At 35.4% G+C, this 14,456-nt stretch overlaps 1 protein-coding gene across 1 annotated transcript; it reads right to left on the bottom strand.

Annotated features, from left to right (window-relative positions):
* Window positions 1-8,891: 8,891 nt before the first annotated feature.
* On the bottom strand, window positions 8,892-14,125 carry LOC131632693 (ER lumen protein-retaining receptor). Its single transcript, XM_058903428.1, has 6 exons — window positions 13,832-14,125; window positions 12,451-12,716; window positions 12,197-12,312; window positions 9,709-9,782; window positions 9,285-9,348; window positions 8,892-9,191 (listed from the first exon to the last, which is right to left on the bottom strand). The coding sequence occupies exons 1-6, from the start codon at window positions 13,920-13,922 to the stop codon at window positions 9,155-9,157; spliced, it is 648 nt and encodes a 215-aa protein (XP_058759411.1). The 5' UTR covers window positions 13,923-14,125; the 3' UTR covers window positions 8,892-9,154.
* Window positions 14,126-14,456: the final 331 nt, after the last annotated feature.

Raw genomic sequence — 14,456 nt, 5'->3', positions numbered from 1 at the left:
AACCTAGATCCATGTGAAAAATAGGCTTGAAGTTGACTGCCCAACCATTCTAAAAAACTCCAAAAAATTCTCTTAAGTCCCTTAACTTTCCCTTTTTAGTAATTTCCAATTTCAACTACCTTCCACTTTTGACAACTTTTGATTAAATCTTAATTTTATTCATTTCCATGATATTTCTTAACCAAATTTCTCCAAAAATTCATAATGCTAAGTTTGACTATGATTTTGACCAAAATTCTAAAAAGTCTATTGTTTGATTTTTGGTCCCAAATGAAATTTTTGATCAATGAACCTCCAACTCCACTTCAATTACGCATCATCCAATGAAATCATCTGAGTGTCTCAACATGGACCCGTGACACCTCATAACTCATCTCAACTCCTGATTAAAAAAGGTTGACCAAAAATTCAACTGAGTTGACTTTGGTCAAAACCTTAATTTGGGAGACCAGGTGAACTTGAAACATGTCTTTTGAATCAAAGCCTTGATCTGAGTAGGGGTGTACGTGGGTTGGGTTGGACTGGTTTTGGCCTAACCCGTTACTCAACCCATTCAAATTTCAATGGGTTGGGTTCGTCGTCCAACCCACAATTTCATTATCAAAACCAACCCGAACTGACCCGTTCATTTATTGGTTGGGTTGGGTTCAAGGGTTGTGTTTTAAATTTAAAAAATAATAATTTTTTTCAATTTAAAAATATTGTAACACAATTCAATACATTTATATTCATTTCTAACACACAAAATGGATGAAGCACATCATATAATATCTAATAATATTCATAGACATGACATAACACTACATAATAGTATAAAATTCCACAAGTCACATTATTTTTATAAAATACGTAAGTTGGAAATGATACAAAAGAAAATAAGAAACAACATTTAGTCTTATAATTACGTAAATTTATTGATTTAACAGTATTATTGGTGGAGAATAAAGCTTTTTTGGAAAAATTATGGTTAAACTGAGATAATAATTTATATTTCTATTTAAAATAATAAAAAAATACTAATGCAACATTAATGGGTTGGGTCAACGGGTCTGCGGGTTGCAAAGCTCAAACCTGATACCCGAACCAAAACTATATAGGTTGTTGCGGGTTGGGTTGGGTATACCCGTAAATGAATGGGTTCGGGTAATTTATGGGTTGGTTAGGTTTAGGTTCGCGGATTCGTGGGTCGACCCACACCCATGAACACCCCTAGATCTGAGAATTGTGAAACCCTAATTTCAGGAAGAACAGGGTAAAGATATTGCAATTCAATGAAACCTCTGATTCATCTCTTTTAATTAAGAAATCTTTTGATAGAATCTTCTTTCTTGTCAAATTTCTTAGAGAAATAACAATGTTGTGAATGCATGTATTGAGTTATGCCCTAAATGAAATGTGTTTATGAATGTGATGTGAAACCTCTTTTAGGTTAAAAATGGGTGGATAAATTTTAGGGTGCAACAGTTATGATATTGTGAAAATATTGTAGTTTTTTTAATGTATTTAATTTATGTCTCTATTTGTTGTTAAGTGTTGTTTGTGTTGTTGTTGTTTAGAGTTGTTTATGTTGTTATTGGTTATGCGTTGTTTGTGTTGTTGTTTAATCTTTGTTTGTGTATGTTCAGTTGTAACACCAAAATATTTTAGGAATAAATAAAGTCTAGTTGATTTCACGAAAGATAGTACAAATACATGACATACAATTATTGGTAAGTGAAGGTTTCTCCACGATTAGGACAATTAATTTTATTGTGCCCGACTTGACGACATATGGTACACTTTCTTTCCATTTTTCCATGATCACCCATTTCGATTCTGATACGTGTGCTGTTGGGTCGACCATTTTCTTTCGCCGCATGTTGTCATTATGCCAAACTACCTCCCCCTCACACGCAGGCCAGTAATCCTATTTTTCCATCACTGGAAATGCATTGTTGTATACTCCGAGCAAGGTGTCGGTCTTGTAAATGGGAGATAAGAGTGCTAAGACATCTCGGTGCGCATATGAACATGTTGCTATGACATGGGAGTAAGGCATGCGAAAGGCTTGAAACTTTCCGCAGTCACACCACCTTTCTTCTAGAAGAACCCTGTTTTCTTGTCTCGACAGGCCCTCATTATGGTCAATTGTTTCTTTGACACTGAAGGTGCACATGAATCGGTCGAAAGATGTAACATTGTGGCTACTGGAAAATTATTCTTTCATAAATTTTACGCAGCTTTCGCTGAACAGTTGTCCCGATTCTGAAACTGCACTCCACCACTCACATCTTCTTGCGAATAGGGAAGTCATCCTAAAGTAGGTTGATCTCACCAAGATAGTAATCGGAAGGTGTCTGATTCCCTTAAAAACACCATTCATTGACTCCACAAAATTTGTAGTCATGCACCCCAATCGTTGCTCGTTGTCGTAAGCCCTAGTCCATTTCTCTTTGGCTAGATTATCTATCCATCTGTCTTCATCCGAATTTGACAATACGATTTCATGTCGATAATGTTGGAACGTTGGTTGAATTAATGCATATCCAGCATTGGTAAGATTCTCCTAAAGAACCTTATCCTTGATCTCCCGCATGAAATTTTGCACAATATGTCGAATATAGTAGACATGCATTGAAGGTGGGTCGTGCCAACTGTTTGCTGGATTGTTGTACGCACTCTCAATGGAAGCATGCCTATTTGAAATCAAATAGAGCCCAGGTTGGGGAGCAACGTGTATGTTTGGAGATTTCTGAGAAAGAAACTCCAACCCCCATCAGTTTCACCTTCCACAAGAGCGAACACAATTGGAAAAGTATTACTGTTTCCATCTTGTGAAACAGCCATCAACAAGGTTCCCTTGTATTTACCGTACAACCAAATGCCATCTGCATACTACAGCTATGTATGCATGCATGTACGCCTATATTATAGCTTTTACCTATGTTTGCATGCATGCTCGCCACTCGGTACCCATGCAAAAGACTTCAGCATCCACCATCCCTTCTATAAATAATCCCTTCAATGAACTCATTTCCTCATCAAACACTTCATCTCACTTCTTCACAAAAACTTAAACTTTTCAACTTCCAAGCAAGTTTCCAAGTTCTTAAAGATGCCTCAACTTCTAACCATGGGTGAAAGGCACAGAGGAACTAAGGTGAACCTTCAGACAAACTTTCCTTAAAACTAAGGTTTACCTTATGATACTTTTTGATAACCACTTATTTCCATAGTCGACAGGTAACACTGTCAATTATTTTTATTTAAGTTTGTTTGACAATATCAATGAAATTAGAAAGTATAATTGGGGTCTGCCGCTTTGGCCATATTGTATCAATCTCTCTGTTAGAAGCAAAAAACAATACTTGCACATTTTATGGATGCGCATTCTTGCTCCAAGTATGGGGTTAGTAGAGAATGCCCACACTCTCCCCTACAAACGACGTCAACTACACATTCCTTTATGCAACAAAGTAAGTTTACAACTCTATTTCAATTTTCTCACTCTCTTATAGAAAAAATTGGAAATAACATGTTCCCTCCTTTTTTTTTCAAGTTTTTGTGGTACGGGGTTGGATTACAGCAAGAACCCAAGGGGGAATATTTTGTTCCAGTTGCTACCAACCATATATGGCTACCCTACCACCACGACAAAATTTTGAGGGCATGGGGAACTGACTCTTAAATAGTACGATCGAAAAGTACATGGACAACGAGCGCATGGAGGGGCTATTCCAAGGTCTACCTACCCAAACACAACAAGAACCTCAAATGGGTAGGGGTCGACAACTACCCCAACAAAATCGGGTAGCGCCTAGGTGCGAAATTGACAGTCGTTACGGTGACAATAGGCATTACAATATTTGTAATCGTTTTTTTAAAAAGTTTTAATGCATCTCTTATCATTAATATATATTTCCATATTTTTAATAATTTATTAAATATTTAATTCTATATAAAACAACAAAATTAAAAAATTAAAAAAAAAAAAGATCTTAGGCATTGGTGCCACCCCACATGGCCCCATTTTGGGCTTCCACATATGCGCATGGGGATGGCGCATTGGTTAAAAGATTAAAACAAAGGCGCTATGGGGTGACTCCTATTTGTAGGGATCCCTCTAAACCTGGTTACCCAAATAATTTTTTTTAAAAGTTATTTTTATTTTATTTTTTTAAATTTGGTTATTTAAATTCTTTTTAGAGTTGAAATCTTCATTTTTTTTCTAGAAATATGGTGAAGGTTTTAAATAGTGATATTCTATAAACCCATTATAAATATTAGTGATGTTGAATATCTAATAAGAAAATTTCTTTAGCCACCTCCCTATGGGGGTCACCCCCAGCGAAAATTCCAAAATACCCCTGCTTCGGAAGTTAATTTCCGAAAGCGTCTTTTTTTGAAAAAATTGACTTATTTCGGAAGTTCATTTCCAAAAACATTATTTCGGAAGTTCACTTCCGAAATACTGCGATTTCTGCAGATTTATCAAAACACTCCCCCTCCCCCAATCATTTACCCTAAATCAAAACAAAAAGTGGCAAAGGCGAAAATTTGTGCAAACAGAATTCCAAAGCTGCATCAAGGCTCCAATCACACTGCTAAACAACATTCAAAAGCCCTCAATCCTAACACTTTGTAAGTTTTGAAATTTTTAGATCTATTATTCAAATGCATGTTATTTAGGGTTTTAATTGCATAAATGATATATGGTTAGGTTGTTAGTAGTATTTAGGTTGTTTAGAAGCATTTTGATTTGGTTTGAAGTTTGGTTTAGGGGTCTGCCATGGAAGTTGCAGAAAACTCCATCGCAGGGGTGTTTCGGAAGTTCATTTCCAAAAACACCTCCATCCCAGTTTTCGGAAATGAACTTCCGAAATGTATCAGAAGTTCAAATTTTTTTGTTTTTTATTTTGTCTCGCATATTAATCGATTTCAATTGTTTACAAGAACATGTCAGACAATCAACCAGCACGCAGGACTGCGTCTTCTAGAGAGGGTAGGGAGTGTCCGTTTTAATTTGCAAGTACTTTATTTTTAACGCCTTTGTTTATTGTGCCTGTTTCTTTGAAGTTTGTGTCCCTTTCTTCTTTTATAAAAGGAGGTCTCATGGACCTTTCTTTCTTCATTTTTACGCAGGAATGGGTGGCGCTAAGGGAAGAAAGGGTTCTTCAAAGAAGGAGGTGAAGGAGGTGAAGGAGAAGAAGAAGGTTTTGACTGGTTCTGCTTCTCGTCCCCTGGGGGTCCATGGCTCGGACGTGCAGACTCAGTCTTCAGGCGTGATCAACGCTGATGGTTCTGATACTGAGTGGGATGAGGATTGGTATAATTATCTTCATTCGGAGGAGTTCGCTCGTCGGGAAGAATAACGTGTTTTTATTTTGTTTGATGTGTATTTTGTAACGCTCGTCGGGCAGAATAACGTGTTTTTGTTTTCTTTGACGTGTTTTGTTTTGTTTTGTTCTGATTTCGGATTGTATCGCACAGTGTTTTTGTATTGGATTTATCATCTTAGTTTTTGGATTGTTCTGATTTCAATATGTAGATTCTTGGATTTCATCGCCGCGAACACTATCCATCTTCTGGATTATAAACATAGAACTTTGACTTTCCCAGCGCACCCCTTTGTTTGATTTTTTTGTAATGACGTCCCCTGATCAGGTAAGAAATGTGGACACATGTGCCTACGTAAGCCTTCTAAGACGGTTACCTTCTAAGAAATGTGGTAACACTTTCCTACTTAAAAGCCTACGTAACAAAAATTGGGAAGCTCCACAGCCACGCCCTATTTAAAAGAATAAAAAACCTTTTGAAATTTCGAAGTTCCCTTTTCCTTCTCCCCACCACTCTCAGACGGTTAACTTCTAAAACACTTTCCTATTTAAAAGCTTCTCACCCATTTTTCTTTCAAAATATCCCAAATCATTTTCGATCCTAAGTCTTCTTCTTTGCTTTAGCGTTTTCTATCTCTTGTTACTGCTTTCATCACAATGTCTCGCCGCGGTGGAGGAAATCATCCCGAAAGTCGCCGGAGTCAACCATCTCCTGCACATTCTCAACAATCATCCATCAATGCTGCAGGATCAGGCCGTGGTGGTGGTGGTCGTGGCTCTCGCGGTGGACGTACCTCCAATCCTTCTTCCTCCGGACATCCACCTCCTCCGTCATATGCTCCGGCCCCGGTTACCTCTCCTCCGTCTGTTGTTGCAGCTCCGGTTGTTCGTCCATCTGTTTCAGCGCCGTTTGTTCCATCTGTCACAGCGCCGGTTGCTTCCTTGAGTTCGGCTCTGATCTCCATCGAGAGCCTGACTGCCGAAGTTAAACAGAAGGCTACTCTAGAGTCGGCTCCGTCGTCTCAGAAAGAAAATTGGGAAGGAAAATTGGGAAGGAAAATTCAAGTTCGTGCTAATCATTTTCAGTTGCGAGTGGCTGATAAGGATTTACACCACTATGATGTAAGTATAGTTTGCTCATAAGTTTTTTGTTGTTGTTTATTATGTTGGTAAGTTACAATGTGGTATGGATTTCTAGAGGATCAGGACTTTCTAACCTGTTGCAGCGTCCCCTCCATCGTCTTCATCCGATTAAATAAAGCGAATCGTTCTTGTTTGTTATTTTTCTTCTGTCCAGACCTTTTTTCGGAAGTGCATTTCCGAATTCCTCCAAGGGGGGTGAGTTCGGAGATGAACTTCCGAAACACCACATTTTCTGAAAATGTAACTTTATTCCGGAGATGGATCTCCGAAATCAATATTTTATATTAAAAAAAACACGTTTTCGGAAGTTCATTTCCGAAAACACCTTTTTTTCAAAAAAAAATACCTTTTCGGAAATGAACTTCCGAAACAAGGGGCAGTGTTGTAAATTCACCAGGGGTGAGCAAGAAGGTTAGGAGGTGGGTGAAGAAATTCTCATCTAATAAAGCTTTCCGAAAACCACCACTAGCAAATGATTTATGGACAATCACGGTGTTAGTTCTTATCACCACCATCATGGTTTGGGTGTCAGTTGCAGAAGAAGAAATTAAGGAGAGAGAAAGAAACTATACTATGAAAAGGGTGTATTGTAAGATCGGGTAAGACTACTTAATCTAACGGCTATATATATCATAACTTATTTGAATTTTATTTTTCTAATTTTATATTTTAAATTAGAGAAAAAATTAATTTTTTCTGTGTCCAAATCAAATGAACGAGGTCTCTATTTATAGACCTCAAATAATTAATTTTGGTGAAAATTAAAAAAAAATTGATTTATTATGAAATAATTGACCCAAATAATTAGGATGATATAAAAATCTACAAAATCACAGCAACCAATAAGATTTTGCCAAGTGTTTTACGTGACCCTGACTCCATCTTCAACATGTTGAATCTTTTCAACGCCAATTAATTCACTTCACTTCATTCAACACCCCATTACAACCATTCAACTATTTAATAACTTTTTCAACAACCCCATTGTAAATGGTCTTAGGTGTGGTTTATACTATTTTTCGATGAAAATATGACAAGTGTATACTTTCCTCTTATACGTGCAATTTTTTTCTATTTTCACTCCATAAAAGATATTTAAATACACTTGTTATTTTTTTATTAAAAAATAATATAAACCACACCTAAGAAAAATTATTTCTAATGCATTTGGAGATACACCTCCGAAAAAAGAGAGACGTTTTGAAAATTCCGCACAAGGTCAGGAGAATGTATAAGGGTGAGATAAAAAAATTGCCTAGTTTGAATGATGTACGTATTTAAATATGGGTTCTTAGAGCTAGAAGATTGGGAGGTGGGCTTAAAGTCTCTTGTTGAGAGATGGGACAAATATGTTGTTAAGTAGAAGTAGAAACATGTTGAGAGATCATTTTGAAGTTTTAAGTTAGTGGTATATGTAAATTAAATTGATTTAAACCAAGTCATATACTTTAGGTTTGGCTTTACTTCATCATTCATTAAATGTGCCCTTAGTGTCAAATGGTATCTTCTCTTTCACTCACCTTGTTCCCTTGATCATACTCATCTTGCAATGTTCTCTATAACGTCTTGGTGGAAAAGACAATTGTTTGTTGATAGCCAAATTGAAATTTAATTTGCATCCATCTGATGCATTTCATTGATAAAAAAATATCAAAGATGTTTTTGCACTCTAAATCAAGCATTGTCATATTCACATCACATGGCATATAATAAAAATAAAGATGAAAAATATTATCATCTTTATTTTATCTCTTTACCCTCCTGATATATATATATATATATATATGTTGTTTGTTAGTGTATAAATTTTGAATTAAAAAAATAAAGAGAAAAATAAAGATGAAAAATATTATGTCTTTATCCTCCCTGTGATCTATTATATTTGTCATTTAAAATTTATATATGAAATTTTAGAAAATGTATAAAAAATAAATAAATGAGAAAATAAATCTACACACACGCGAATGTTCAGGGTTTTGAAAAAACGGCGCAAAAACAATTTTGGAAAGTACCGAAACCAATACCGTTATCACCGTCTTCTATATTGAAAAACAAAACCAATACCGTTATCACCGTCTTCTATATTGAAAAACAAATTGTAGTTAATTCACACTGTAACCGCAATAGATCTATACCAATCGAAATCGCAAAAACCTTTACGCAACCGTGACGGGACCGCTATTTAAAACCTTGCTAATGTTAAAATCCATTATGGTAATTTACACACCCAAAAGCCATTTTAACACCACTTAAATATCTTTCATACAGATCACTTTTATTATTATAATCGTTATCACATTATAATTTTATCCAAAATCAATTCTACAAAATTAATTAAATCGAGAATTTATAAATTCTCTTCACCATATAGTTTACACAGTTTTAAATAGGGGTCAATCAAGAAGACCCTTGCATCATTAGAGAAACTGAATCTAGAATAAACATTGTACCTGCATCTAGAAATTCTAGAACATATCAATATTGCATGATTACCATCATCACAAACAATTGAAACTTTTTCATCTATAATCTTCTAGTCATTAGTACAATAGTATTTAATTGAAGGAACAAAAACTAACAAATATGGAATCATAAATCAGAAACCACTGTCTAGACGGATATACTTAATCTTCTCTGCTCACTATTAATAATCCACATGGCATGAGAACCTTGGTTTTATGTATGGAGAATTACACTCATGCTGGCAAATGAAGCTTCCGGTTGTTCTTCCAACTGCATGGCAATATTTTCAAATGCTCAAAACCAACATAAACAAGGATTATGTTAATAGAAATAAATTGGACCTGAAAAGTAGGCCAGTTTTACCTTTGGAAATAGTAATAGAAGAAGTCAGCATAGAGCAGTGTTTGAACAAGCCCGGCAACCCATGCTGCAAAATAGCAAATCAAAATGACTCAGAAAGACAATTTCCGAATACAGTGAAATTCACTTGGCAACTATCATGTTTGCATGTAAGATTTCTATGAAATAGAATTGGTAGATATTTTAAAAGATTAGCAAAACCATTCAAGCGCCTTTTTCAGTTGTTTGGGCGGAAAGCAACATTTAAACAATGGTATTGGTACAAATGTGTCTTTAATCTGAAATTGAGAGTATGTGATAAAGAGGCACACGCTCCAAACCATAAACTATCTAGTTACCAATGCAAAGATTGTGTTTTTATTTAAGGTAACTGCAAAGTGTAAAATAATAATAACTATTAAACAAAAAACAATAGAGAGAATCATACTTATCCAGTGGACAAAGTGGGGCTCGGTAAAGTAGCGATAGATCCAGTTGAGAATGTATAGTGCTCTGTACCCACTGCATTTGACAGGCAAAATAATATTGTAAGCATCACATTAAGAACCAATCTCAAAGAAATTACATACAAATGACGTTATCTACTGAAATAATTCCCAAAAGATTTGTAAAAGCTGAACTAAACCATTAATCTTCATTAGGCCCTCAGACAGTTGACAGTACCAAATGCCACTTTGGACAGAGTTCAAGATTAACTTCTTACATAGACTCAAGCAAAATGCAGACTACAATCTGGTAAAACTTAACAATGACTTCAGAGAAAATACTTGATTAACAGATATCTGTTTTTGTGTCAATCTTGGACATTGAACAGTTCAATATAACCTTGGCAAACTAAGGGAAATGCTTTGGTTGAGATATGTAAATGTTCAGTTCTTTATTTTCATTTTCACTAATAATTACAAAAACATCACCTTGTTTATATTTTGTTTCCTGTTCTTGATGATTTATATAGAAAATAATAAAAACAAGTGCAAAATGAAACAACTAGTTGAAAACAGGAAACAAACTGAAAATAAAGGACATGTCAGTTAGTATTAGCAATAGTAAGAACATAAATTGAAAGAAAATAATCCACAAGCCAAACCCATCCTAAATTTTGCATCAGAGTTCTTAGGTATTAAAGCTTGAGAGCTAAAACATGTGCAAATGGATTCCTCTGATATACAAAGTTACCATTGCTTATTTTCTTTATGATAGAACACCAGTTCAGCAGTAATTGCATAAACTTGAAAAACTTAATAAGCAGATTTTGCTTTCCCACATATAAAACTTTCAACTCATGATAAGAAAAGACCAATTCCATCCATCATTTTCAATGAAGCCAGTGGACAAGCTGGTCCATATACACTACTGCACACTAATAATTTCTGTATTTCTTTTGTTGTCTTATCCTCATTAGCTACGCCTATTTTTATTTAGGTGAGTTTGAATCACTATTTTGGAATCTGTACCACACATCACATGAAATGCTATGATTTTCTTCATGTGAATCATTATATGAAGCTAGGTTGGAAATCTTGGATAGCTGTGTGTAGCACCGAAACCCCAAAATGCTCTAGTGGCATAGCGGGATGGCCGCTATAGTGAAGACTAAAAAACAATGTATATGGTAAACATAATTCCAACAGCATACATAAATACTTAAAAATAGAAAATGCACTGGCATGCATAGTACAAATTTCCAACGGTAAACATAACTTCCAACAGCATACATTTCCCATCAAAATGAGTTCCCGTCTAAATCAAATTAGAAATATAATCTTGCACAGCATCATCATCCTTCTCATTGATATTAACCCAGACATATACCCATCAGCAGCGTGTTGCTTTTTATCATAACTCTCTTGTAGTATTTGTTTAATATCGGCAAGTATTTTTCCAACAAGATTTTACTTCTCCCCTTATTCCCAACTGATGCTTCATAGCTTGTGTCATTCCTCCTGTTTAAGGGTGCTTACAAAAATCACAAACAATTGTTTTCTAGCTGTGGTCTTTAGAAGAGTTCCACTGCCAACCAATGTCAAGGTTGTTACTAATAGATTTAAAATAACTTAGTTGCTGGAGGTTGGTGTTACACTTGCAGTGACAGAGGATGATGATGCCATGGTTATCAAAGAGAGAAATAAGGCAAGGCAAACAGAACAAAAGGTTGTAGCTGTGAAACAGAGCAAGGAGAAGTGGCAAAGCAGAACAAAGAATCAGAAAAGAACAGCTGAGCAGAGGAAAACAGAGGAGAACAACAGTGAATGGTGAAGAAATGGATGAAAACGGCAAAGAATGCAGAAGACACAGCTGAAAATGGTTCAGGGGAGAACGATGCAGAAAATGAAAACAGACAGGGGAACTAAAAAAGCATAATGCGTGGGGTTAAATATTAGGACAATAAAAGGGTGGGAAAGACCAACATACTCTTTAAAAAGTTATAAATTACTTTTCAAAATATTAGGGTTTACGGTTTTGTCCCAAATTGAGAAAAGTGGTCATCAAACCACATGGCACTGCTACTGTGCTGTCATAGACTCATAGCACCGCTATGGCCGCTACCGTTGATAGCGCTTCGCAGGCCAATAGTGTAGCAGTGAGGGGCCATGCCGCCACGCTACGCCACTATGGTGCGCTATTTACAACCTAGATTTGAAGAGTATTACTTCAATGACTCAGAACTGTATCAAATTGCAATTATGATTTGCATCTTCATCCTAGAGAAACCGCTGCTAAGCTTGTTCTACGGGAACATATATAAAAAACATATATAAAAATAGACAAATTTTCCAGTTATTTGGCTATTGATCAGTAGTTGAAATACTTCCAGAAGTTAATAGCTTCTAATTCCAATACTAATGCAATAACAAGAACCATATAAATCATAGTAATATAAAATGTTAAAACTGGGATAAAGAACCATAGCTTACCCAAGAAGAAAGACATATTGTCCTGTCAAATTGTCAATATTTCTAGTTCTCTGTAGAAGTACTAGCTGAGGAAGTATAGCAACAGCTTCCAAATACAGAGAAAATGTCCACACCACCTATTTCGTGCATAAACGGTTTTGGAAAAGCAAAAGAAAGTTAAAGTAATGCGAAGTTGGCTCTTAAAATAGTCAAACATGTACGGTAGCACAACAGCTATAGAAGTAAAATAACAACAAATTTTTAGTTATACTAACCTCCTTAAATGTAAATTTCTCGTTGATAAGTAGGGCCAACACTAAGCAAGGCAATACAAGAAAATAGTGACGGAAGGTATCCTGATCTTTGTCATATGATCTACGGACAATTTTGTGATACCTCATGTACCACACAATAGAGAATGAGCTTCCCAAGAATATCAACTTCATAACAGTATTATATAGAGATATGTAATTCGTAAAGATGTCTAAGTAGCGAGCAGCAAAAACAAGTGCGTAGAGTTCTTGAGTTTTCAACGAGACACCTGCATATAAATAAGATGCATCAAAAGTCAAAGAAAAACACACACAGTTCTCCTTTTAACAAAAAATCAGACTAGACCAGTCAACTAATGCCCGAAAAATGAAGAAAAAAAAACTACTGATAAGTAGATATCTACTTCTCTAATGAATTACTTTTATTCTTAATCACTTTGCCTCTTTTTTTCCTTCATCTGGTAATGAATAAAACAGTGATTGTTCGTCCATAAAGTACTTCAATTGCCTAAGCAGCACCGCAACATATAACTACATTACTCACAAAAGACTTGCAGCTATCCTCATTCATCTACAACTCTAACTACATATATCCCTATATATCAATCTTATTACCCAAATTTTACATACATACAACTTTCAAACTTACCAAAGAAACTACCAAAATTAAAGATCACTAGTAGTTAACACATGCTATTTCCAGTACATAGTCAAACCACTAACATTGCACTTCGAGATTAACCTACAGTTCCTGCCTCCAGAAAGCACTGGCATACTTGTCTGAATTGTCAAACATATGTTATAATAAGTGTATCAGTCTATCAGATTCAGAGTCGTCTCAAGTTTTTGGAAATTTTGCGTAGATTAGTCACAATTTAACCGGGACAAAACAAATAGAGACCCTATTTATCCATAGTTTAATCGCGACAAATTTTTGGCCCTGTGCATAGCCCATCCTCGCACGCCCTCAAAGACGGCCGAGATCAGGCTTGACACTACGCCTTAAACCCGAGATCAAATCTCAGGAGTGTTAGTGTAGGTCTTCATATTGAATGGTCAGACATTATCCAAATCCCAAATAAAAGGCACACCATAATTTCCTCCACTATAACAAATACTGAAGAATGCTTCATCAGGTTACACTAACTAGTAACTGCCACAGAAAATTGAAATCTCCAGTAACAATAACTAGAAACACTTCTCCTAAAAACAAAAACCCTAACAAAGGAAAATTCCAAAGCAATGCCTAAAAAATCACTCCATAAAACCCCACTCTACTCTCATTTCTTCTTAGATCCTAACATTATCTACTTGAAATTTCAAAATTGACACAAAAGTATAACTAATTATCGAAAGTAATGTTGAGAATAGAGAGAAAAATTACCAGCACACGATTTGATGGTATGGATCTTGAGAAGAAGGACGAGGACGCTAGCCAGATGGGTCATATCCCCAGCTAACCTGAAAATATTCATCTTTGCTTAGATCTGAAATTGCTCGATCTGGATTTTTTTTTCTTCAGCCAGAAAGGAACGATGCGTTATGGTTGCAACAACCGTTTTGAGGCGGTGTATTGCGCACTACTGTGAAGGTGTGTGTGGCTGTTGGATAGAAGATACGAGCAGAGAAGACTTCAGAATATGCTACCAGTCGTACTCTTGCTTCTTTTTTTTTTTTTCTCTCGTCTCTATTTTTCTATTATTATTTATCTTTTTTTTATTGCTAAACGTTTTTTATGGGATTTTCTTTTTTACCATTTTTCTAACATTAAGGAGTTTTTATTTTGTACAACAATGTCTTATAAAGTTCTTTAATTTATATGAGTTTAATTTATTAGGATATACTTTTATTTACACCATTTCAATCTACTATCTAACAAACAAAGATAAAAAAATATTTATTTATTTTGACCAAAAAAAAAAAAGGAAACATATGTTAAAATGGGCATTGGCTAATATGCATAAGGATTTTCCTTATGCACCATGCATAAGTCAATCTAAGCCATTGGA

Source organism: Vicia villosa, unplaced genomic scaffold (genome assembly GCF_029867415.1).
Source record: "Vicia villosa cultivar HV-30 ecotype Madison, WI unplaced genomic scaffold, Vvil1.0 ctg.000987F_1_1, whole genome shotgun sequence".
Taxonomy (NCBI): Eukaryota; Viridiplantae; Streptophyta; class Magnoliopsida; order Fabales; family Fabaceae; genus Vicia; species Vicia villosa.
This window is presented reverse-complemented; position numbering and strand designations above follow the sequence as displayed.